This window comes from Pholis gunnellus (assembly GCF_910591455.1).
Source record: "Pholis gunnellus genome assembly, chromosome: 17".
In the NCBI taxonomy this organism is placed as follows: domain Eukaryota; kingdom Metazoa; phylum Chordata; class Actinopteri; order Perciformes; family Pholidae; genus Pholis; species Pholis gunnellus.
In genome coordinates, this window is record NC_136544.1 from 2,680,070 (window position 1) to 2,703,244 (window position 23,175).

Sequence of the window (23,175 nt, forward strand, 5' to 3'; positions counted from 1 at the left end):
TAACTGGACACCCACAGTATGATGCAGAGCAGCAGCAGAATGTGAGATGAGCAGTGGACAGACACAGAGGTTCACCCTCACTCAGTCACAGAGTGTTTACAAAGTGAGAGTGAAAACACAAGGCCAGCTATTTTAGAAAACAAATCATACTTCTATTACTTTATAATATAAGTAATCTTGTTAGTGCATATTAGTAACCTACTGTATTAGTGATGCTGCAGGTCAGAAGTGCTGAGTGGACCATGGTGACATTGAGAACAAGGAATGTTTCAAATAAGACAGCAATAAGGAAACATATTGTATAAGTTATCATACTAAACATTTTAAATGAATGTTAGTTGACAATCATTGATAGTCACCAGTTGGTCTCCTTCTGTCCTATCTGAAAGTCATACAGAATCAACAGTTATTACGATTAGATAGGCCATCATTTACCGTAGAGTATTGAAACCACCATGAAGTAAAGACATGGCAGAAAATCTCTTGATTAAGTTCTACTTTCAGGTGTGAAAAACACGTGTGGCTGCAGAACGGGTTTATGTATCTTATGTGAAAAATCTAAATGAACTGAAGGGAACTGGGTTTTATTTTAAATCCTGATCGGATCACAAAAGTAGCACAATGTTCAGTGTGAAGTCAAAGCTAGTTTGATGTCCCCTTACCTATAGTTCAGTTAGGAAATAGTTCACCTGGAGATCCTGTATCTGTCACACATAGACACACACACACACACACACACACACACACACACACACACACACACACACACACACACACACACACACACACACACACACACACAAATACACACGTAGTCGGGGCAGAAAATTGAGTCTGACTGGTTCAGCCAGTGAAGTCCTTTCTGTCACACTACAGAGCTAATCACACACCCACCCACACACACACACACACACACACACACACACAGACAGACTATGAAGAACTTCATGGATCGATCTACCATGGATAGATTCATAGTTGATCCATATTAAACAGTAAGTGGTATCATGTCCTACTCTACACCATGCACTCTGTAATAATAAGTCCATCTGTACCTGTTACATCACATCAACTGCACAAACAGACACTTGTTTTTTCCTCTACACAAATGTGTTGTCACGCCCTGTTTTACATAGTTTGGCCTTTATTTGTTTGTGTGTCATAATAATATGCAATATACTTTAGAGACAGGTACAGTCCTTTTTCAATCTATATTATTTAGTAGGCTTTTAAGTTATTATTACTATTTAAATACTGTATATTTGCATTAGCGATATCAGCCCGTGTGTGTGTGTGTGTGTGTGCACGTGCGCGTGTGTGCGTATAGTGTGCTTGGCTGTGAGGGCGGGGCCTAGCTCTGAGGCCCCACCTGTCCCCTGCTGTCTGACAGGTAGTGTCCACAGCGAACGCGGCAGGTGAATCACAGTGTCTGTGGGAGTGGACGCGGTGACATTGAGAAGGCGTGTGGAACGTACACATACACACCCGGAGCAGCGGAACGAGCAGAGGACTCACTCACAGCCGAGGTTCACCTGTCCTGTTGGGATTGTTTTCTCGTCGGAAGCCGGTGCCAGGTGACCCGTCAACATGTTCAAGAAAAAGTCCAAGACCACCGCGATAACGCAGCCAACTTCAAGGTGAGTGGCGGTAGTCTCCGGGACAGTTGGTCTACAACGAGCTATGGCGTCTTCTGGACCCTGTAGTCGCGAGTCCTCCGGTCTGCTGGCTCCACACGTAACGTGACTCCACTGACACACACCGAGAACCAACGTTAAAACTCCGGTTTGAAGTGACCTTGCTTTGCGGTAAAGTCATTAAATACTAACATGTAGTAACTTGACACAAGCTGTCAGTCCGTCTTCATTAGGAGAAACATTACGAGTAAATATCTCATCTTTGGTCACCGTCGTAGGAATAGTGTGACAAGTAGCCTATTCAAATGTATATAATGTAAATATAATGTATACTAGGTGTCATTAATTAAACACCGTGTCGTGTTTATTCACAAAGACCTCTAATACAAACTGGTGTGTTGAGCGTACAGATGTCCTTTTTATTTAGTCACTTTTATGGTTATTTTGTGAACATCGCGTCTCGTGTGAATTTGCTGCCTGAATCATTTGGATGTAACTTCATTTTAAAGTCCGGATCATCTGCGTTCAGGACAGCACCGAGCGGGTGTAGATGAGATTGCATAATGTGTGCTTTGGCTCCAGAGAGGGTGTGGTGCTCACAGGCTGTGCAGTAAAGTTGTAGTAACTGGTTTGTGAAGTATTCAGATGTCCTGTGTGAGGAATGGCTTTCAGCCTCTCCCACCTTACTAACGCCTTCCTTTCCACCGGGTCTGAGTTCCACCTGGAGAGGCTGATGTCTTCTTAAACCATCATCCCATGGCTGCTCCATGTCACTCAGCACTATAGGGCCCCAAAAACAACACCCTCTGGGGTCAAGTACTAGAAGATGGACTAATCTGTGTTTAAATAGTAACTCTTCAGTGAGAGCTGTGTTCCACTGTCACATCCACCATCAAGAGAAAAGGAATGACTGCTAGTCTTTATTTATTTATGAAAGAATTATTAGCAAGTAGGTTTGCACATACAAGGACTTTGTCTTGGTACTTTGGAACAGAACAATAAATACAGTGCAAGAGTCAAGAGACATGATACAGAATATATATAATATATATACACATGACGAATCCCATAAGAATATATGCAGGAGGCACTTCGTCAGAGAAGTCCAGACCAAACCATGATATATTTGCATGTTTGTGGCTAGTATTGGTTTCTACTCCTCGGGCAATGGGACAAGGAGGATAAGTCCTTATTATAATCACTGCTGAACACCTTGATAACCACCAACAGACGGTGGAGGAATCCTGATAATGCAGCTCCACCCTCCTCATTCTCTTCATACGGCTCTCCTTATGCAGTTTGTAGTCGGTGCATGAAAGCTGTGATCTCAGGTATCTGGCACGCTGGCAGCTAATGACAGCTTCAAGTCCAAGCAGGAGATCTAAAGATGTCTGGATCCAAAGCCTCGCAGCTTGCAATACTAAGGTGTTTTTGTGCTAGTTTAGATCTGTTACAAGATATAAGTATAAGACAGGCACAAGGAGGCACTGTGTTTTGTTGTACATTTCCTCTCCTTATACAGACATGGGTGGACCGGGCCTCCTGGGCACAGGCTTAGGGGCCCAATCGGTCAGGGGCCATTGTCTCATACTCAGTCCATGTATCTGCATCATATGGCTGGGGAGCAGGCGGCTGGGACAGAGCAGGACTGGTGTTGTGCTGTGAGGCTCACTGACAGCAGCAGCCCCCCCACACCCTCTATGACTTAACGCTGGAGCTTTCTGCTTCTAATTTCACTCTCTCCCTGTGGAAACATCTGAGTTGTGTTTCTCAAGCGAACGCTCCAGAGCCAACACAACCACACTGAAAACATTGAACCCGAGCCAGTGAGCCTCCCTGGAAACTATTGACAGCGTGTTTGTAGCTCACAATACATAGTAGAGGAGGCAGGAACATTGGTGCATTGGTTTCAGATGCTTGAGTTGTAACTGAAGAGCAGTATTCTGGTACTGTAGGCATGTAATATGAGGTTATTCTCTTTGAACACAGTCGGTAGGATTGCTTAACACTCAGAAGACCAAGGCACAGTTAGTTTTCATCTGGTCTGAACAAAAACATCTGATATGTGTAAAGCAGCGCGTTGACTTATTTCACCCCCTTCAGGGTGTTTTTCATTCGGATGGGCCTCGACAGACTAACTGGCAGCGCTACAGTACCTGTTCACACTTGTTTGTATTTTCACTTCAAAGCTGCTCTGATATTATTTATTTTCAAAACCAGCAGGGGCTTTGAAATGAAAGTCAGTGTCCAGTGTTCGTTTGGCAGATGTTATGTAACTTGTGTACACGTGTGTGTGTGTGTGTGTGTGTGTGTGGGGGGGGGGGGGGGGGGGGGGGGGTGATGGATGGTGGATTTGAATTGACAGACATGGACTCTTTTTGCTCTGTCTGTCACCAGTGAACACACACACACACACACACACACACAAAACAAAATCACGTTTGGAAGGTAATGACTTGGATGGTATTCGCTTGTGTTGGAGTTAATGTGTAACATTAATGTCATAACATTTATTGGTATCATGTGACATGTGAGGGGTGCTGTAAATAACTTTGAGCGTTAAATGGAATTTTGCCAAGAATGTATTTGAATAACGAAAGCAGTGCTCGGAGTTTATAGAAAGTGGAATGAGGGTAATGTTTGTAAAGGGAATATGAATAGAGCCCACTAATACTGGATACCAATAAATCATACAAAGTCTGATCACAATATGTAACACAATGTTGGATGACCAACCCCCACATTAGTTTGGTAAAAACTAATGTGGGACTTTTTACAGTGACAAAATAAAGGCGTCAGTGCTCTCTGGTGGACAAACTGTGAAATGGAGACTCTGTTTCGAAAGGACCTCAAACATATTTGAGACATTAATGTAGACACTAGATACCTTATATTTTTACTAAATCAGCCAATGAAATCATCTTATTTATCAGACCACACTGCTCTTGTAGTTGTGTATATTATATGAACTGTACCCTCTGTACGCTCGGAGTGATGCTTCACACGCTCCTGCTCTTTGGCACACATCACAGTGAGCGATAGTCTCACGCTGATTGGACGAGATGTTTCTGCTAGTTTCCTTTTAAGGAATGATGTCACCCTGTTTCCTGTCAGCCTCTCTGCTCTAAATGAAGAAGTTCGTTTATCAGAGTCTCGTTCATCTGTGATTGATGCTTATTTTAAAGTATGGCAGCTGTGATCTGTGATTACATTAGTAAACTATTTATCAACAGTTTATCGTTGAAATACATTATAACATTCTAATGATAATCAAATGAGTTGTTAACCTTTGATAAACATCACATAGATGGACAAGAAAGCAAGGATTAAGCATTGATGAAGTATTAGCTGTTAATAATGTTAACCCATTATTAACCATTAACAAGATGTTACAAACATTTATCTTTTAGATGTTTTAAAAAAGTTGTCTTAAAGGTTTATAAATCATTTAGTAATCATTAAAAAAGCCTTCTGTATAACATGTTTTAATGTGTGCAACAATAAGCTGAAGCATTACTAATAATTATTCAACATTATTAATTATCATTTCATTGCTTGTTAACAGTAAATTAACTGTAAACTAAAGTTGAATTAACTCTGATGTTGTGTGTGTTAATGGTTATTATATGGTGTTACCCTGATGAAGTCCTAAGTGTGTCTGTTTGTCTTCCAGCGCTCCGTCCACAGAACTGAGCACTCTGATCGACAAGCTGCAGAGGACTGCTGATAAAGTGGAGAAGTACAGCTACGACATCGAGCAGAACCTCAACAAGGTACAGTCTGATGACCAGAGACCTGGTGATACTGACAAATACACAGTTAGATAGAAACCTCTCTACAAATACCTTCGGATGATAGAATGACAAGAGAACCAACACTGAGTTCAACTCGTGTTGTGGTGTTGAGTAAAAAGGATTAAAGGCCACCATAATAAATTGGTGCAATGCTCTTTATGTATCATGTGTTTTCTTTTTGGCACTGCAGTTTATCACGTTAAGATGAAAGAAAATACAACAATTATCCGCTTCTTTTGAAGTCCCACTGAAGGAGAGGTCGGAGCGTCTTCAGCGTCTGTACTGTGACGTATTTCACAGTGAAACAGAATGAGGGGTGTACGCTCACAAGACAGATTCAAATCAAATCCTTTGCATTTGATTGGACCGCTCGGGGTTAGAGTTTAGTGTGATGCAGAGCTGCAGAGGACTGTTGGCTCCACACACACCTTCCTCAGCTGTTGTTAGATCAGGAGGAGGACGAGGGAGAGGAGGAAGGAAAGCTCTGCTTTGAACGACCTCCCTCCATGCTGCCGAGCAGCGGCCGAGCTCCCCGCTCATTTGATTGGGTTATGTTTAGTCAGGATGACTCATCAAACATCAGAAACTAACAGAAGCTAAAGACACTCTGTCTCAGTAACATTCCTACATTTATTAAACAAGTACTACAGTAATTAACAAGTGTTGCAATTTCATAAAGTTGGAATACTTTCAAGAGACCGATTTATTTTGAAAAGACTTGAAGCAGCAGCCCTAAAACTCCTGACTCAGAACCCCACAACACAGAATCCTACATTTCCCATAATGCCTTTCATTAGACCCTTTCATTACTATCGACCCCTCCTGATTCACACGTCTCTTAAACTCTACCCCTGCCTGCAGTCTGTGATGCAGTCTTTCTGTAGCCACCCAGCTCACGCTGCTATAACTCTGATGACATCATTTGGGTTTATTTTGTCAGACTTAACATCATGTTTCAACTTCCAATGCTGAGAAATGACGCCAACGCAGAAGTGCCAAAAACGGTCCTCAAATGTCCCCTTGAGGCTGGCTCCAAAAGATCCATTCATTCCAGAGTCTCTTAACCCTTAATCTCCATCTCTGCACACTAACAATGTGCAAGCACTCATAAAATAACCTTTCATATTTCTACAGTAGCTAAAGGAGGGAGGAACGCAATTTCAGACAAAAAAATGTTCTTCACTTTGTGTGTGTGTTGTGCTGCTGTTTGTGTTGACTTTGACATTAAATAGTGGCCAGGAGTGTTTGTCTGACTGCACCTGATTGACCTTCCTACGTCCACTGTGTTCTTCTGCAGGATGTGAGTAAGATCAATGAGGGGAAGCAGCCTCTGTATCAGGATGACACCAACAAGAGAATCCTCAGCTCTCTAGAACTGCTCACCGGCCTGGATGAGGACGCCGTCAACGCCAAGCGCCTCCAGCATCCGCAGGCCGAGATGATAGAGAAGGAGTGAGTAGAACCGAAAGGCTCGATGTGATATCTGGACTAACCTGTCCAGAGGAAGTCATGTATGTTAGTGTCAGAAAGCTGCATGGAGGACGTGTTGTGTTTACGTGACCATGGGGAACAGGGGAAATTAGAAATAAAGGCCTGTTTCTCTACATGTAAATCCACCAGTATTTTAGAATCGAGCAACGTTGTTGCACTGAGGAAATTGATGCCGTGGAAATGTGCATAATGCTGAGTCATTACAGTGCAGGTTATCCCCCCATACCAGCTTTTATATGAGAATTTACTGTACATTGTTGAATGTTATGGTCAAAAGAGATTAAGTTCAGAAAAGAAATTGTCATTATTTGTACTCATAGAAATAATGTGTGTGTGTGTGTGTGTGTGTATTCAGCATGAGGCAGCTGCGTGAGAAAGTGCTGAAGCTGAAAGAAGACCATGACCGTATCTACCACCTGACCCGCACTGAGGGGAAGCCCACCATCAACTGGGGCAACATGATGGATGAGAAACTGGTAGGAAGCAGACCTGTACACTCACACAGGGTTCCACTGTGGACCCGACACAGAGATCACACTCAGAGCTTGTTCTATCTACCGTATCGAACCCAACAATGCGGAGAAGGAGAACAAATCGGCTGATACATGTTGATATATCTCGTTAAGTCAATCCTCTGTACACTCGTGGTTTCTCTTCATTTATCACGTTTTTTTCAAACTTGAAGCACACACCCTCTAACGCCATACAGACGTTAACACTATCTTGGCTCCAAAGTGATTTACAAAAACCAGATTAGGTCTAAAGTCACTGCATTTACTCATCAGCAACTCAGATGTCAAACTGATGCCAGAAATATATTGTGACAAGGAAATGATTCCTCAATTAGATATTGATACAGCGTCACATACAGTATGTGGAACTGTCTCTTACTTTGCTAACAGGGAATCAGTTTCAAAGGATTTTGATACTTTGATACTTTCAACTTAATAATAGCTAAAAACTGTAATTAATGCAGCTTTATTGAACTAACAAAGCTGAGCTACAAGAAGTAGACCGCTGGATTTATCTGAAGAAATAGAGGGTGATGAGAAAACTTGGTCAGTAGGTCAAAAGGTGACCAAGTTAAGAAAATACCAAAGCAGAAAATAAACGGTTTTCATATGTATTCACGTGAGAGCACGTAGGTGTTTGACATATGTGGATTGTTACATACTGTCCATAGTGGAGGCCCTTGGCTCTTGCACTATGAACTGCTACTGACCTTCAACATACACAGCTTGACCAAACTGTCACCGTGTGGTGGAGGGGACTTCAACGTGTTATTGTGTCTCTCTGCCCAGGACAACCTGAACAACAAGGGCTTTGGCCAGGACCTGCCATCTGTGGAGAACGAGGTGGAGGAACACAACATCTCCCACAGTGAGGTGGAGGCTCTGGCTCCTCACATCTCCACCGGCGGAGACAAGGTACAAACAGAGAGCCAGAAGAAGCAACGTTTGTCAGGCCTGATGTTTCCTTCCACACAGCTTATTAATCAAACACATGACCCTCATGTTTGTCTTGTTCTGCAGGAATACGTCAGTAGCCTCCAGACGAAGTACGCCAAACTACTGGTAATTAACCACCACACCCACATTCACTCTCTGAGCCCACGGGGGGTGCTTTGTGTGTGTGTAAATATCATTCTGATCAGCATAACCTGTGACTGGAGGCTGGTCTTATATAAAGACCTCTTCCGTCTCCCATCACCAGCCGGCCTTTAGCCCTCTGGGGACTTTCTGTGCCTTCAGTACCGTCTGCAAACAAAACACTTCACTGCAGGTTTACCGTATCACAGCGAATGTGTCTTCTCCAGTGAAGTAGAGCACCAAATGTAGATCAATCCACAGCTGAAAATAGTCCCCAACAAATACACAATTTCCTCCTGTTTGAGTAACAGTTGAACTAAAGCGGTCTGCTGTTTTAGGACATCACCAAGCCTTTGAGGGAATACAACTTTAAAAATGTACATCTTCAGCAGGAACCAATGGACTTAGGGCTGAGTGCCACAGACAGACTGGATTTGTATAAAATTTAAATAAAAAAGAACATAGAATAATGCCAGCCTTATCCTTCAAGTGAAAATTGAATACAACTGTTTAAATATATCAATAAAAACAGCTACAGTGATGCTGCATTGTTATTGTTGTGTAGCTGTTTTGCTGGTCTGCAGCCCCTCAAATGAGCAAATAAATATTGTGTATTAAGTATGAGGCAGCTGCACATAACACATTGGTCACATGTCTTATACACATACTGTATTACACTGCTGTTGCATTGCAGAGGAACGATAAAGGGCTGAAGTCAACTAGTTTTTACCAGTTTTTTCTACAAACAAAACCATATGCAGTTAAAATATTTTTAAAATACTTTTCTAGATATTTCTATTCAAATATATTTTACTCAAATGAATATTGTTAGCTTAGAGCAACAGCTTCCAGGGAATCCAAGTCATCATGTTTGTATGCTGGTTAGGCCACTTCCAGCGCTCGTCAGCGCAACCTGCTGAGCCTGCGGGACTACATGCAGCGCTGCACCAATGAGCTGTACTGGATGGACCAGCAGGCCGAGGAGAGGACCAACTATGACTGGAGCGACACCAACCTGGACTACCCCGCCCGCCAGAGGCAGTATGAGGTAGCTAATACATACTGTATATCAAATGAGCATCAGTGCATGCACGAATGGACACTACAAGTAAATAAATGTGGTCCACAGTTTACTCAGCACGTCTGTCTTGCCTCAACAGAACTTCATTAGTAAATGTCTGGAGTCCAAGGAGGCCTCCGTCACCAAACTGAATGAGGATGGAGAGAAGCTGATTGCTGCTGAGCATCCAGGGAAGAATGTTATTGAGGTACAGGCTCATCCATCCCTGTATGAATTTTAAATGGTCTTCCCTTTTCACTTCCTGCTTCAGCAAAGATACAGTGTGAGGTGAAAGGGACACGTGTGTACCAGTGTTCTGAGAAGAAAAATAAGTGGTTATTGTAGATTGGCTGCTCACCAACACGGCCGGCAGTTGATGCTGATCCTGTTTTTAAGTTTTCTTTACTATCAAAGTAATCCAGTGATAGTTGTCTATACATCCATGAGTAACACAATCCATTAATACAAACCTTTGTTTACATTACTAAGGCTCAGATGGTGTCATGATTCTTATATTCCTGGAACACTGACACCCTGTGTTGTTTTGGGGGGGGTCAGGGGGGGTCAGGTGGGATGACACTTTTATAAGCTGTCTAGGCCACAAATGCACACTTAGTGTGGAACAACACTTCTTAATATTGGAAATGCACACACAACTGAAATCTTTACGTCCAGCCTCAAAGACAATAACCAGTGTGTGTCCAAAATCAGTTTTCTTCACACGCAGCAGGCTTTTAACCTCGCCTTGTAAACTGTACAGCGCATTGGTTCACTTTTTCAAAATGTGCCTTGAATGCAAAATGACTTCAAAATGTATTTTTACTGATCAAGTGCTCACACACTTCGTTGTTTGTCAGGCTCACATGGAGGCGGTCCACGCTGACTGGAAGGAGTACCTGAACCTGCTCATCTGTGAGGAAAATCACCTCAAACACATGGATGAGTACCACAAGGTAAGACACAGGGACAGATGAGCACTCACACACACACACACACACACACACACACACACACACACACACACACACATTTAAACAGGTAAAGCTTATCTGTGTATGTGTGTGTGTCCAGTTCCAAAAGGAAGCGCGTGACACTCAGGACCTGCTGAAGCGGATGGACACAGACCTCAACCAGAAGTACAACCCAGAGTTCAAAGACATGTATCAGACGGAGGGCCTGATAACGGAGCTGGATGTGAGTGTTCTTCAGTACTGACAGACTGAACCACTGACTCCTTCTACAACACTAAAACGTATGCTTTGTGTGTGTGTGTGTGTGTGTGTAGGACCAAGCCAAGGCCATGGACCACTTTGATGAACGGGTCAAGGCTCTTCAGAAGCGCAGCCTGCAGGTTTTGCCTCTGAAGTACCGCCGGGAAACCCCTAAGAAGCTGCTGCCCGTTGAGGCTCTGTGCGAGTTTGACACGGACGACGTATGTACTGTGTGGTCGAAAGCTTATAGGCTGTGTAGCTGCTATTACTTAGCATTTGTTGCTCATTAATAAATGTGAGAAACTAAAGTCCTCTACTTCAGGGACTTCTTGATTCTTGTGAATCATGAAAAGGCTCATCTGGTTCATCCTAGGACACGACGAGGATTAGTTTAAACTAAGATTAGATATGTTACAGTATTTAGGAAAATCTTTACTTTGTGTGTATGCAGCAACAAAAAAAATCAAAATAAGCTTTTGATTTTGAAATCTTTTTTCTTCGCCTACTTGCATGCGTCAGAAGGGGAAAGCACTTGAAATAGGACTCAGCGTTACTTCCCGGTAGCCTGCCACTGCACTGTTTGTGACATCATGGCCAGGTGTAGCTCGTAAACTCTGAGAAACTCAAGCTGTTGTTCAGTATCCTCCTGCCATCTAGTTCATTTGAATTGTGTTGTTGTTGACTTAGTGACCATGACACCGTACAGAATCCCTCTTTAAAGAAGAATTTGAAAATGTAGATGGAAGTACTGAAAAGAAACATTCAATTGAAAATCAAATCGTAACCTTAAAATTCAAAATTTGATTATAATTTGGTGGTCAAAGGTCACTTTGATCTCACAAAACATGCTTTGGCCCATAACTCAAGAATTCATATGCTTATTATGACAGTTTGACACAAATGTCTATGTGATGACATTTGGGCCAGACATGTAAGTAAACAATCCTAAAATAGTGATTTGATTGATGTCTCAGCAAATCATCTGGTCAATAGGTTTATGATCCACAATCAAATCACAATTTAAAGCGTATCCAGTCGTCTGATAACAGAACAATCAAACGTGCAAGCAAGTAAATGAGAACAATTCAATTGTGAGTCGGTGGTTGATCGGTTATCATCACAGAGAGCTTCAACCATTTGCGATTCCCTCTTTGGAAGCTTTCTCCTAACTGCCTTATTTCCTTCATCTTCATCATCGTATTGCCTCTCTGTGCTGCAGTGACCCCATTTCAAATGAAAACAGTTCATCTTATCTTTATTTTTGTGCCACATTTTCTCTGTCACTGGCTATCAGTCTAATCCCAGGATGTTCTCAGCTGTAAGAGTGCCTGACTAAGCACTCTGTCTTTGCTTTGCTTTTTCTAAGCACTAGGCCTGTAACTTGTTGGTTTTGTGGTGTAATGTATTCAAATCCCTTCAGTAGGGAGCTCAGGCTGACACTCTGAGTATCTCATATAAAACCCCTCAGGATGAGAACTTTAGGGATTGGAAGAAGTCTGCGCTTTGACTAAAGAGCCTGCAGCTCTTCAGCTTATGTGTAGCGAAGCTCATCGTGTGTAGGTTGTCTCTTGACCTCACTGATTTCAGGTTCTCATTATTGCCCATCATGTGCACTACAAAATGCATACGGTTAGCTCAATAGCAGATCTATATCTATATCCTAGAGCCCAGCAATCCCTTTTTGGGGGGCAATGAGTTAATAGCACTGAATGTCCTGACGTAGGACACAAATCCGTTTTGTCAGGTTCAAAAGGTTTTGTCTGTTTGGAGAGCCACGTAATCTAAACACTTGTAAAGAACCATGTTGAGTTTATGGAGAGACATCGTTTTACTTTTGGCAGATGACAGTTTATTGTAGCATTACCGCCCTCTACTGTAGAGAGCATGCAATAACTATGTTTTATGAACTTAGTTCAAATATATACTCTATATACATGTTTTAATACTTTTCTTTAAATGAATTTATTATATTATGTTGCAAATTGTTTCATTAATTTACTTTACCCAACGTATTCATGTGCTTGTTTATTTCAAAATATATGAATTCATTTGATCCATATCTGACAGCCTCTTTTAGAGTCTTAATGAGCAGACGTCCCCCTCCCCCCAGCAACATTTTGCAGCTCTGCTCTGCTCGTGTTCTGGGTTTACCTCAGGTCCTCCTCCTGTTGAACCACCTCAGCTGGCCCCTTTCAATGTGAAAGAGCAGTGGCCCTACTCCGAGCTCCTCAGCATATCTCTACGAAGCTCATTTCGTCCGCTTTGTATCTGTCCATCACTCGCTCCGTTTTAACCTCACTCATAAAACAAGACCCCAAGATCCTCCCTCGCTTGCGGCCGTGACTCACTCCCACCCGAGGGGCACAATCCACCGTTTTCAGGCAGGGCCTCAGATGATTCATTTCAGTCCTGCACAGAGCAACAAGAGCTCTGATTGCCAAAGACTCCTGATAACACACAATGGTTAGACAGAGCATACCACAAATAACCACAAGTCAAATGTAAAAGCCTTAATTCTTTAGATTAATTCAGTTATTCCTACTAAAAGGCGATAAGTAATCTGTCAGCCACGTTCTGAAGAAAGCTGTTTTGTGGTCTAGAATGTGACTGTTTGAGAGGAGATTGTATTTGTGGTGCAGTACTAGATGACAGATTGCAATTGTTGGACATTTACAGGGGCAGATTTTGCGTGGGGAGAGTTACACTCTGCTCCGGAACAATGGGAGCAAATGGGACGTAAAGGATGCAGCTGGACATCAGTTCACTGCCCCGGCCGTCTGCTTCATGATCCCCCCCACTGCCCCCGAGGCACTGGCAGTCTCTGACAGGTGAGTGTGTATGAACACGTACAAGAACAACATTCACTGGATGACAAACTCCGTTACATTTTATTCCAGTGCAGCTTTAACAGTTTTTTTTATGTTTTGTGTGATTGCAGCCTGGCAAACCAGCAAAAAGCTGTCAAGCAGAAGGTGGCGAGCAGCAGTGCAACTCTGCAGAAACGCTTCGACGAGCTGAAGAGGGAGAGCGGGTCTGGCACAGCTACAGGTACAGAACACATCCACATTCTGCTGCGCTACACTCATCACGTCTTCAACATCTCAAGCTACTTGATTTATTTGTTGCTCTAAGTAGATTTAGCATGCTGGGGCGTCATACTGATCAGTTGGGTTATAATATTATTATTACGTGAGCCATGATTCCTCAGTTATATTGTGCTAAATTAACTAACAGGGATTCAGCAGTTAGATTTTGCACCAGAGTAGGTAGGATAATCCGGCCACGAGGATATATTGATAAACACACACACACCCACCCACAGTGACAACAGCTAGCAACCTGAGATGGCATCCACCTGTCAATCACAGTGGCCACGCCCTCAATTGTGCCTAACTTTATGCCTTAATACAATTTAAACGAGGGAGTTATACAAAAACGTAATATTATTTATAGAGACCAGAACCGTTGTATGTACCATGCTGTAAATTGTAACACTGTTAAAACAGTTTGTAAATGTTTATTTCTGCTGCAAAGTTGCTCATGTTAGCACGGAAGTCTATGGGGATTGACTCGCTTTTGGAGCCAACCTCAAGTGGCCATTTGAGGAACTGCATTATTTAGCACTTCCGTGATGGCTTCATTTCTCACCACAGGAGGTTGCCACTTGATAAAAAAAACCCAGATTAGTCAAACTTATTTGGAAGAAGAAGCTAGGGCGAAAAGGTAAAATGATTACCAAACTGTTGTAGTGAACATCCATCACAGGTACTTAATGTATACTTGATAAGGTTTATCAAGACATGCCACAATGATGGTCAATAAAGTTCATTCATTTATCCGTACAGTCATTAAGCCCATTACCGTCTGCTGTTGCTGCTGCTGCCATAGTTTCGTAATATTTGTCCAACACAGAAGACGACTGTCTGCTCTCCACTTAGCGGGACACAATGTCTCAGCTAAGGACATATAGAGCATAAGGGGGCGGGACAGATACAGACAGACAGGCTTGTCTCTCTATCGTCATCACCCAGTGCATATTTAGAGAAAAACAATGGGCCGATCTAGCTGCTTTATTGGCCGGTTGGTAAGACAAAAAAGCGCTGTGTTGGCCCCAAAGGCACGTCGACCCACCAGGAATGTACCCGGTCTGCCAGATTGCCAGTCCAGCCCTGGTCAGATCAACATACTTTCAGTTTGACCACCAATGTTTCTTGTTCGGACAGACTTTTCTGTCGGGATGTCAGTGTCCCCCCAGATCTCAGCAATTACTCTGTAAGGATGTACAATACAATCTGTACAATATGTCGATGTCAGACAAAGATTTCACATGTTTAAGGCCGACCAGAGCTGTCACTATGTGCCACTGAAGAAAATAGATAAAGCCAGATAATGAAGCTTATCATGTTGTGTGTGATCTTAGACAAACAGGAGCAGCAGTGCCGCCAGCTGATGGCCGGTCTGGACAAGGTTGTCAGTGACCTGGACAAACAGGAGAAGAACATTTATGCTCGAGTACGCCCGCCACTGGAGCAGAACAGGCCACTGCAGGACAGCGCCGACCGCCTGCAGGATATGAGGGTAATGACTTCCACTTCATTCTGTTGATTGATCCAAATACGGTTTCACACAACGCCTACATCTCTCAATTATGCTCAAAAAGCTTAGAGAGAGCATTCATGCCTTTTACAACTCGCCAACTCCGACTGTTCCCTTCAGGACATTGCTGCTGCCGTCAGTAAGATTGAACCAGAGAAGTCCTCTAAAGCGCAGGAAGCAAAGAGCTTCTTGGTCTCAAATCCAACTTGTGCCAGCGCTCCTCAACTTCACAGCAAGGTGGACGAAGCAAACCAGAAGTACACCAAGGTCGACCAGCTTCTTCAGTGCTCTCAGGAGAAGTATGCGGCTTGATTTGTGTCTCAGTGTCTCCTCTTCTGTGGTAGTTTGATTGTTATTCCTTAATGGGCAGGTCCATTATTATTATATTATTGTTTATAGGTTTGTATATCATTCTGTAACTTCTCAGTGGTGTTTCTTATGTTTTCAAATCCAAGTATTCAAAATGTGGTTGACCTACCTATGTTTTAGCGTCCCAAGCCCTCCTATATACATATTTTCTCATGTGACCTGACATAGCTCTCTGCATGATGTCGTACACATGTATAGATGTAATTCTTATCCATAGTCAGTGTATTACCTACAGTAGTTAGATGGCGATCAGCACACTCCCAGTCAGAGACACACATTAGCACAAACAAACTCGATCGATGCAGTAACCTCTGTGCTCTGTCTGTGGCTTTCAACAAAGTATAAGTAAGCCCGGTAAGGGCTATCTGACGGCAAGGAAAACTGGTGCAAACATTCTAAACCTATCGTACACTTAAACTGATATTGATATTTCTTTTGGTGGCTAAAATCAGTTTTTCTGCGGCTCCCATCCACAGCCACTGTACCTCGCCACCAAACAGCCATTTCCAACGGGAAACTGAAGTAGTTAAATTGCTGTCTTTAAAGACACTAGATTCCATTTACAAAAACATTCATTTTCCTTGCAGAACAGATGAGTATACATACAAACCCCACTTCCTCCAAATTAGTTTCAGTCATTTCAATAATTTCCCAACTTAGCACAGCTAACAGACGCTATTCATAACCTTACGGATGAGCTTACTTGGGTAAGCTACTACACTGCTTCACGCTAACAGCTTTCCTATTTTATTTATTATTCTATTATATACATATCTACTCACAGAACTGCACTTACCTTTTTAGACTGAAGAATTCCAACCAGCTGGAGACTTCCATTCAAAATGGAAAGACTTTACTGTCGACCTACGAGAACAAGCTGGCCAGGGAGGAGGTCGCTCCGTCTGACATCACCTCACTCGACAAAACACAGCGGGAGCTTGCAGTAAGATGCCTCTTTTATTTTTTGGCACACATTACAATGGCTCTGGCTGAAAACGACATACTGGCAAATGAAACGTTTAAGATCCATCATGGTGTTTTTGATCACTAGTACTGCTATGGAGCAACGTATTGATCAGCAGGTCCTATTTTGTTTGTATCCTGTGCATGCGCACACGCACGCACACCAACACACATGATGGTTTTGTGCTGTTTACACTCAACTAAACAAGGAAGAACATTCCAAAGATCAGCTTTGCAAAGCGGGTAACTGATCTAAAAACTGCATATTTGCTGCATCTCAATGAGTTCCCACACAAAGTTACAATATTAACTAAGATGGATCCTGTATTACATGGTTTTGTGGCCCCTCCTTAGCAGGGTCCCTATCTCAAAATGCCATTGGGCGTCCTGATCAATCCAATTGATACAGTTGCAAATAAAGACTAATGTGCCAAAAAATCATTTTGAGAACATTTTTATTTTAGTTCATATTGTGCTCTCATATTCCCAAATAAAGCTATGCTTCATCAAATTGCCACTCATTTATTGACATATTGAAACCTTGGGCAAGGCAAGGTGTGGGACCAATAAGAGCCCCCTAACAAGTTCATACAGCCATGTCCCTGATTTATACAAGTAAAAAGATGCTGTCATCATCACCAAATATTCAGTATAAAATGTGTGGAATTATTGCACTCATTCAAACATTTAGCAAGTGCTAGATGCAAAGGCCCCAACGCACTGTCCTTTTATCATTGACTTGTCTATATTATTCTTTCCTGAAGAAAACATCACTGTGTATATTGAATTAGTCTGCCTTGCTACTATGGTAGGAAACTGCATCCGACCTGAGGTCCAAGAGGGCAGTTATCACTGAGTCGGAGCAGAACCTGCGTTCGGCCAAAAGCAGCTGTGACAACATGGCCACCAAATTCCAAGAGCACTGCCCCGACATTGAGAGGCAAGAGGCTGACGTCCAGAAGCTCAACAAGCGTTTCGACAACCTCAACCGGCAGACCGACACCAGGTGAGAGGGTCTAGAAATAATCAATCAGTCAGTAATAATCAATAATTATTGGAAGAAATATTGAGTAAAATATCACAGAAACACATGTCATATAGTCCTATATATAGGATGTGTATAATGATCTCTTTTGCTGTGTGTTGCAGGTCTCAAAGCTTGCAGAGAGCTAAGATGTCGTACAACAATTACCGCAATGATTATGACAATCTGAACAACTGGTTGTCTCGTGTCCCAAACTACGAGCCCCGTGAAACTGATGACACAAAACAAGTGGAGACCAAGCTGAAGAATCAGAGGGTGAGAGTGATGAGCAACAGGGCGATACATACTCACATATGCATATTTCCTGGTGTAGAGAAATCCTAAAACTCTAAAAACAACTTCTCTGTTTTCTTCTTTTCAGAACTTGCTCTCTGATATTGCAAGAAAGGAGTCTGACTTGAACAACGTGTCCAAAAATGCCCAGCTTTACCAACATGCTGTCAAAGTAAGATATTCATTGATTTTTACCACCACATCACTATCTTTAACTTGCATAAATTAAATAAGATGATGGTTTGATAAATGGTTCACTGGTTCTTCTTTGTAGGACTACGAGAATGAAACTGAGAAGTTTAGATCCATCCTTGACCTTGAAGATGGACTTGTACCTCAAACATACAAGAGGAACAGACTGGAATCACCTGCATTGGTAGTCAAGGCAGAGGTGAGGCACACACACCAGCTAAGCTTTTATGACATGTCACTGTCAATTTTGTCAGACATCAGACATGACTGTAGTGAAATAAGTAAGTACTTTAAACTACACAGTAAAGATATACAACCTATCTCTGTCTTCTCCATCCCTGCTTTCCATAACCTCTCCCTGTTTCAAGCATGTTCATGTGCCTAAGTGAACTAAAACACAACTGTGCTAGCTCTTTCTCAGCATAGATTAGCCATTGAATCCACCAACACACATTTAAAGGGGTACTTTTAGTATAGCACATCCATAATGTTGTGGAGCTTGTGAGAGACATATTTAAAAAAAATAATCAAACCATTAGAGGTTGAGATATCCAACCTCTGGTCTGAATCATACCCCGAGAATCCCAGGATCCCACATTTCCCATAATGCAACTCAATAGTGTCTTTTTATTTGACTGATACACGTCCACATCTTTCAACTCTGCACTCCAAGTTTATAACACAGCCTTTCTGTTGAAGATTTAAAATCTCAAGCCAAAATCAAAATAACTTAGGTGACATCACCATGACATCATCAGGGTGTCTGACTTTTCTTTAACGTATGAATTAGCAGATAGTTTTCCCAAAAAGGTTGTGAACCACTGAAGTATTTACTGTATGTGATCTCCATGTAATTTCAATGTTGTTTTCAGGAATCCGCTATTGAGGCAAGGTTTACCGAGGTGAATGCTGTGAACAAGCAAAAGCTTCAGAATCTGGAGTTTGCCCAAAGTCTTCTCAATCAGGTGAAATATTTACACACTATATATATATATATTATATAATAATAATAAAAACAATAATAATAATAATGATGATGATGATTTACCCTTGACAGCAACCTGAGGCCCCTATGATTCAGTCTAATGTCAAGTCAGTCAATGCTGCTGCCCCAGGAGAAGAACCTTGGAGAATCAAGAAGCAGCTGGAGGATGAGGTCCAGAGGAGGGAGCAGCTAGAGAGAGAAATTGAGACTATCCAGTCTGACATCTATGTCCTTGAAGGACAGAAGCCCCAGGACACAATTGTCAAGAAGGAGCTGATCAAAAAGGTTGCTGACCCCCAGCTAGATGAGGAAGTCCATAAGGTCCAACAGAAACTTTCAGAAGAGCGCCGCACTACCCATGTCCTAGTGAATGAACTTGAGACCTTGAAGTTGAAGTTGCGTGGCCTTGAGACAGAGGTCAAAGAAGGGGCACAGCAATACACGGTCAAGGAGGTCTTGCGCATAGAAAGAGATCGTGATCAGGAGGAGGAAATGCGCAAGCTTCGGGAAGAGCTTGAAGAGATAAGAAGGCAGAAGTTGACGAAAGACAATGAGCTGATTCTGATACAAAAGCAGGTGACACTTCTAGCTGAAGAGAAGAACAAAGAACAGGAGGTGATCACTGAGGAGGAAGTGATTAAAGTCCAGAATGATCCCCAACTCGAAACAGAGTACCGGGTGCTCCTTGACCGGAGACAGAAGGAAACGGATGGCAGGAAGCAGCTGGAGGATGAACTGCAATTTCTTCAAGAGAAGCTCCGAAGGATGGAGAAGGAAAAATCAATGGCCGAGGAGAAGATTTCCATCAAAGAGGTTCTGAAAGTAGAGAAAGATATTGCCTTTGAAAGGGAGGTAGAAAACCTCAGAAGGCAGTATGAAGACGAGAAGGGGAAACGAAGATCATCACAGCGAGAAAAGGCTGACCTCCAGAGGAAAATTACCAGCCTAGAGGAGGAGAAGTCCAAGGTTGTTATTCAGGAGAAGATGCGGGAGATCGTCCGCCCTGACCCCAAAGCTGAGAATGAGGTAGCCAATCTCCGGCTTGAACTTGTAGAGCAACAGAGGCGTGGTAGGGATGCAGAGCTCCAGGTTAGATCACTACAGGAGGAGCATACCATGCTGAGGAACAGAGGACCTCAAGTGGAGGTCAAAGAGATCATCAAAGAAGTCATCAAATACAAGACAGATCCACAGACTGAAAGAGAACTTGAGAGACTTCGCAATGAAATCGTAGATAAAACACACCAGACTGAGAAATCTGAGATGGAAATCCGCCAACTTCGTGATGAAATTGTAAGATGGAAGGACACCAAACCCCAAGTGCAGACTAAAGAGGTGGTAAATGAAGTTCTGCAGTACAGAGAAGACCCCAAGACTAAGGAGGAAATTGATATTCTCAAAAGGAAACTGGCTGATGAACAACAGAAACGCCTCGACCTTGAGAATGACCGGTCAGCCCAAGAAGAGAAGATCAGACTGAGGAAAATCGATCTGTCTCAGGTCCGCGAGAAGATTGTTCAACAAGAAGTGGTCAAGATGGAAGAAGATCCTCTCCTCAGATCAGAGTGCGATAGCTTCTCACAAAACATCAGCAATGAGCAAAGACAAAAGGAAAGCCTGAAAACCGAGCTCTACCAACTGCAGAGACAGAAGGCTGACCTTGACATGCAACTGGAAGAACTGGAGCGTGAGCGCAGGGCAAGGCGCGATGCAGAATTGGAGATCCAAAGGCTTCGGGTCAGACTTACTGAGCTGGAGATCCGAGACAAAGAGAACCGTGAGAAGGTGACTGTCAAACAGAAGGTAGTCCTGCAACAGGATCCCCAACAGGAGAAGGAACACTCCATTCTCAGACTACAGCTTGATGAAGAGAAGCACAAACGCACTCTGCTCGAGAAAGAGTTGAATATCCTCATCCAGCAGCAGCTCACCCTGGAGAAGATGGATGTGAAGGAAAGAGTTGTCCGCACTGAGAAAATCCAAGTTGAAAAGGACCCAGAGGCTGAGATTGAGATTGAGAACCTAGGAAGGACTCTGGAAGAAGAGAAAAGGAGAAGGAGGGAACTTGACCAGGAGTTGGCCACCCTCACCTCAAGGCTCTCTGATATGGAGTTCACAAACACCAAGTCTTCAAAAGAACTGGACTACATCCGTGATGAAAGTGGCCGTGTGCAGCAAGAAAACCAAAGGCTGCAGAATGAGATCCGCAAGCTTCGGGCTGAGATCGAGATCACCAGCAAAGAGACTCGTCTTATCACTGAGTCTGCACCAAGGGAGGAAGGAAAGAACCTGGAATTGAGGCTTGATTCACTACAGAAAGAACTATCAGAGCTCAGGGGCATAACCGGCCAGAAGGATGAGGAGATAGAGAGGCTTCAAAAGAACCTGGTGTCAGTGAGAATGAAGAAGGAACAGCGGGAGAGCCATCTGCGTAGGTCTATCGTGGTCATTGACCCAGATACAGGCAAAGAGATGCGACCAGAAGAGGCCTTCAAACTGGGGCTGATTGACTGGAAGATGTTCGTCAACCTGCAGAGCCAGGAGTGTGACTGGGAGGAGATTTCGGTAAAGGGCCCCAAAGGAGAATCCTCAGTTCTTCATGACAGAAAATCAGGGAAGAAGTTCTCCATCGATGACGCGTTGCGTCTTGGGCACATCACTAATCGCCAGCTTCAGCAGTACATAAACAAAGAAATATCCATCCAGGAGTTTGGCGTAATGGTGTCAGGCAAAACCAATTAAATGCAAACATACTAAGGAAGAGGATTTTTCAGTTGTTTCTACAGGATATCCTCTGTTTCATCTCTGTTGTTTAACAATCTCCTTGTGTTTTATTGTACTTCCACTCTGACTTTAATACTATGGTGACTTGGCATTACTGTAACGATGATTACTAATTACACTGTGTATTTATTTGCTTATGCATATTAAATGTAGTGGTACTGGCATAAATATATGGATTGATGTTAGTATTATTACAGCCAACTACATAACATTTTATGTTGTGGGAAGAGTTTGCTCAGCCAAGCTTTAATTTCTTACTCTGGGTACAAGGGAAGAGGACATATCTTTGCATATCTTTATTGGATATTGCCATTGAAATTCACATGGGTACTAAAAGTTTCATTCGTGTTTGTGGTTTTCCCAGGTTCACTGGAACTGATGTTTGCTCTTTAATCTTCAATAAAAGTCAAATCAAACTGGAAAATGTTTTCTGTGTAATTTAATTCTGTATGCTATATTTGATGATGGAGATCCAATACAGAGCATTGAATATCTAAATAGAACAGCTCAGTGATGGCCCTGCACCTAAAGCTGCTGTAGTGTCACTATTTGTAGGAAATAATAATAATAAAATGAATGATAATAATAATGAGAGACTTTATTCATACAGCACTTTTCAAAAACAAATGTCAAAGTTCTCTGTAAAATGTAAAAATGTTACACAACATGGGTCCTGTTATCCTAGTATATTGTAATGTTAGCGTTCCATGGTTTGATTCCAGCCAGGGACCCTTGGTTGTATGTCTTTCCCCCTAGAAAAGTGCACTCACACACATATACTAATCTACTCCCAGAATAATTACTTAGCTCAGGGGTCAAAGAGCCATTTTGATCTATTTTCCACCAAATAAAATTCTTCTGGAGCCGCAAAAGCTATTTGATGTCAGTTTATAAAGTTTTATATATAGTTTTATTACATATGTAATACATGTTACATACAAAAACTATAGTTTGCTGTATTTATGAAATTATAGAACAAGAAGAAAGACACTTGTTGACATTTTATTTCTATTTTACGTGTTATAACAATATCAAACTCTGATGAAGAGGAGAGTTTGCTGCAGCAGTTGAGGAATCGCTCTTCATAGTTCATCTCCATCGTGATACCTTTCAGCAAATGCTGTGTGTTTGTTCTGGAAGCGTCTTTCAACATTACGTGTTTTGTTGTTTGCTAATTTCTCGCCACATT

The 23,175-nt window shown here is 42.5% G+C and overlaps 1 protein-coding gene across 1 annotated transcript; it reads left to right on the top strand.

The window, feature by feature from the left end:
- Window positions 1-1,415: 1,415 nt before the first annotated feature.
- On the top strand, window positions 1,416-22,404 carry ppl (periplakin). Its single transcript, XM_079177231.1, has 22 exons — window positions 1,416-1,637; window positions 5,308-5,407; window positions 6,726-6,880; window positions 7,275-7,395; window positions 8,221-8,346; window positions 8,452-8,493; window positions 9,395-9,556; window positions 9,669-9,776; window positions 10,426-10,521; window positions 10,640-10,762; window positions 10,854-11,000; window positions 13,456-13,607; window positions 13,718-13,827; window positions 15,200-15,357; window positions 15,496-15,674; window positions 16,549-16,687; window positions 17,520-17,713; window positions 17,857-18,007; window positions 18,114-18,197; window positions 18,300-18,416; window positions 19,090-19,182; window positions 19,275-22,404. The coding sequence occupies exons 1-22, from the start codon at window positions 1,588-1,590 to the stop codon at window positions 21,942-21,944; spliced, it is 5,277 nt and encodes a 1,758-aa protein (XP_079033357.1). The 5' UTR covers window positions 1,416-1,587; the 3' UTR covers window positions 21,945-22,404.
- Window positions 22,405-23,175: the final 771 nt, after the last annotated feature.

Coding starts and splice junctions, on each gene's coding strand:
- ppl (XM_079177231.1), top strand. CDS start 1,588: ATGTTCAAGAAAAAGTCCAAGACCACCGCGATAACGCAGCCAACTTCA. Junction 8,347..8,451: donor TCTCCACCGGCGGAGACAAG/GTACAAACAGAG, acceptor CTTGTTCTGCAG/GAATACGTCAGTAGCCTCCA. Junction 9,777..10,425: donor CAGGGAAGAATGTTATTGAG/GTACAGGCTCAT, acceptor GTTGTTTGTCAG/GCTCACATGGAGGCGGTCCA.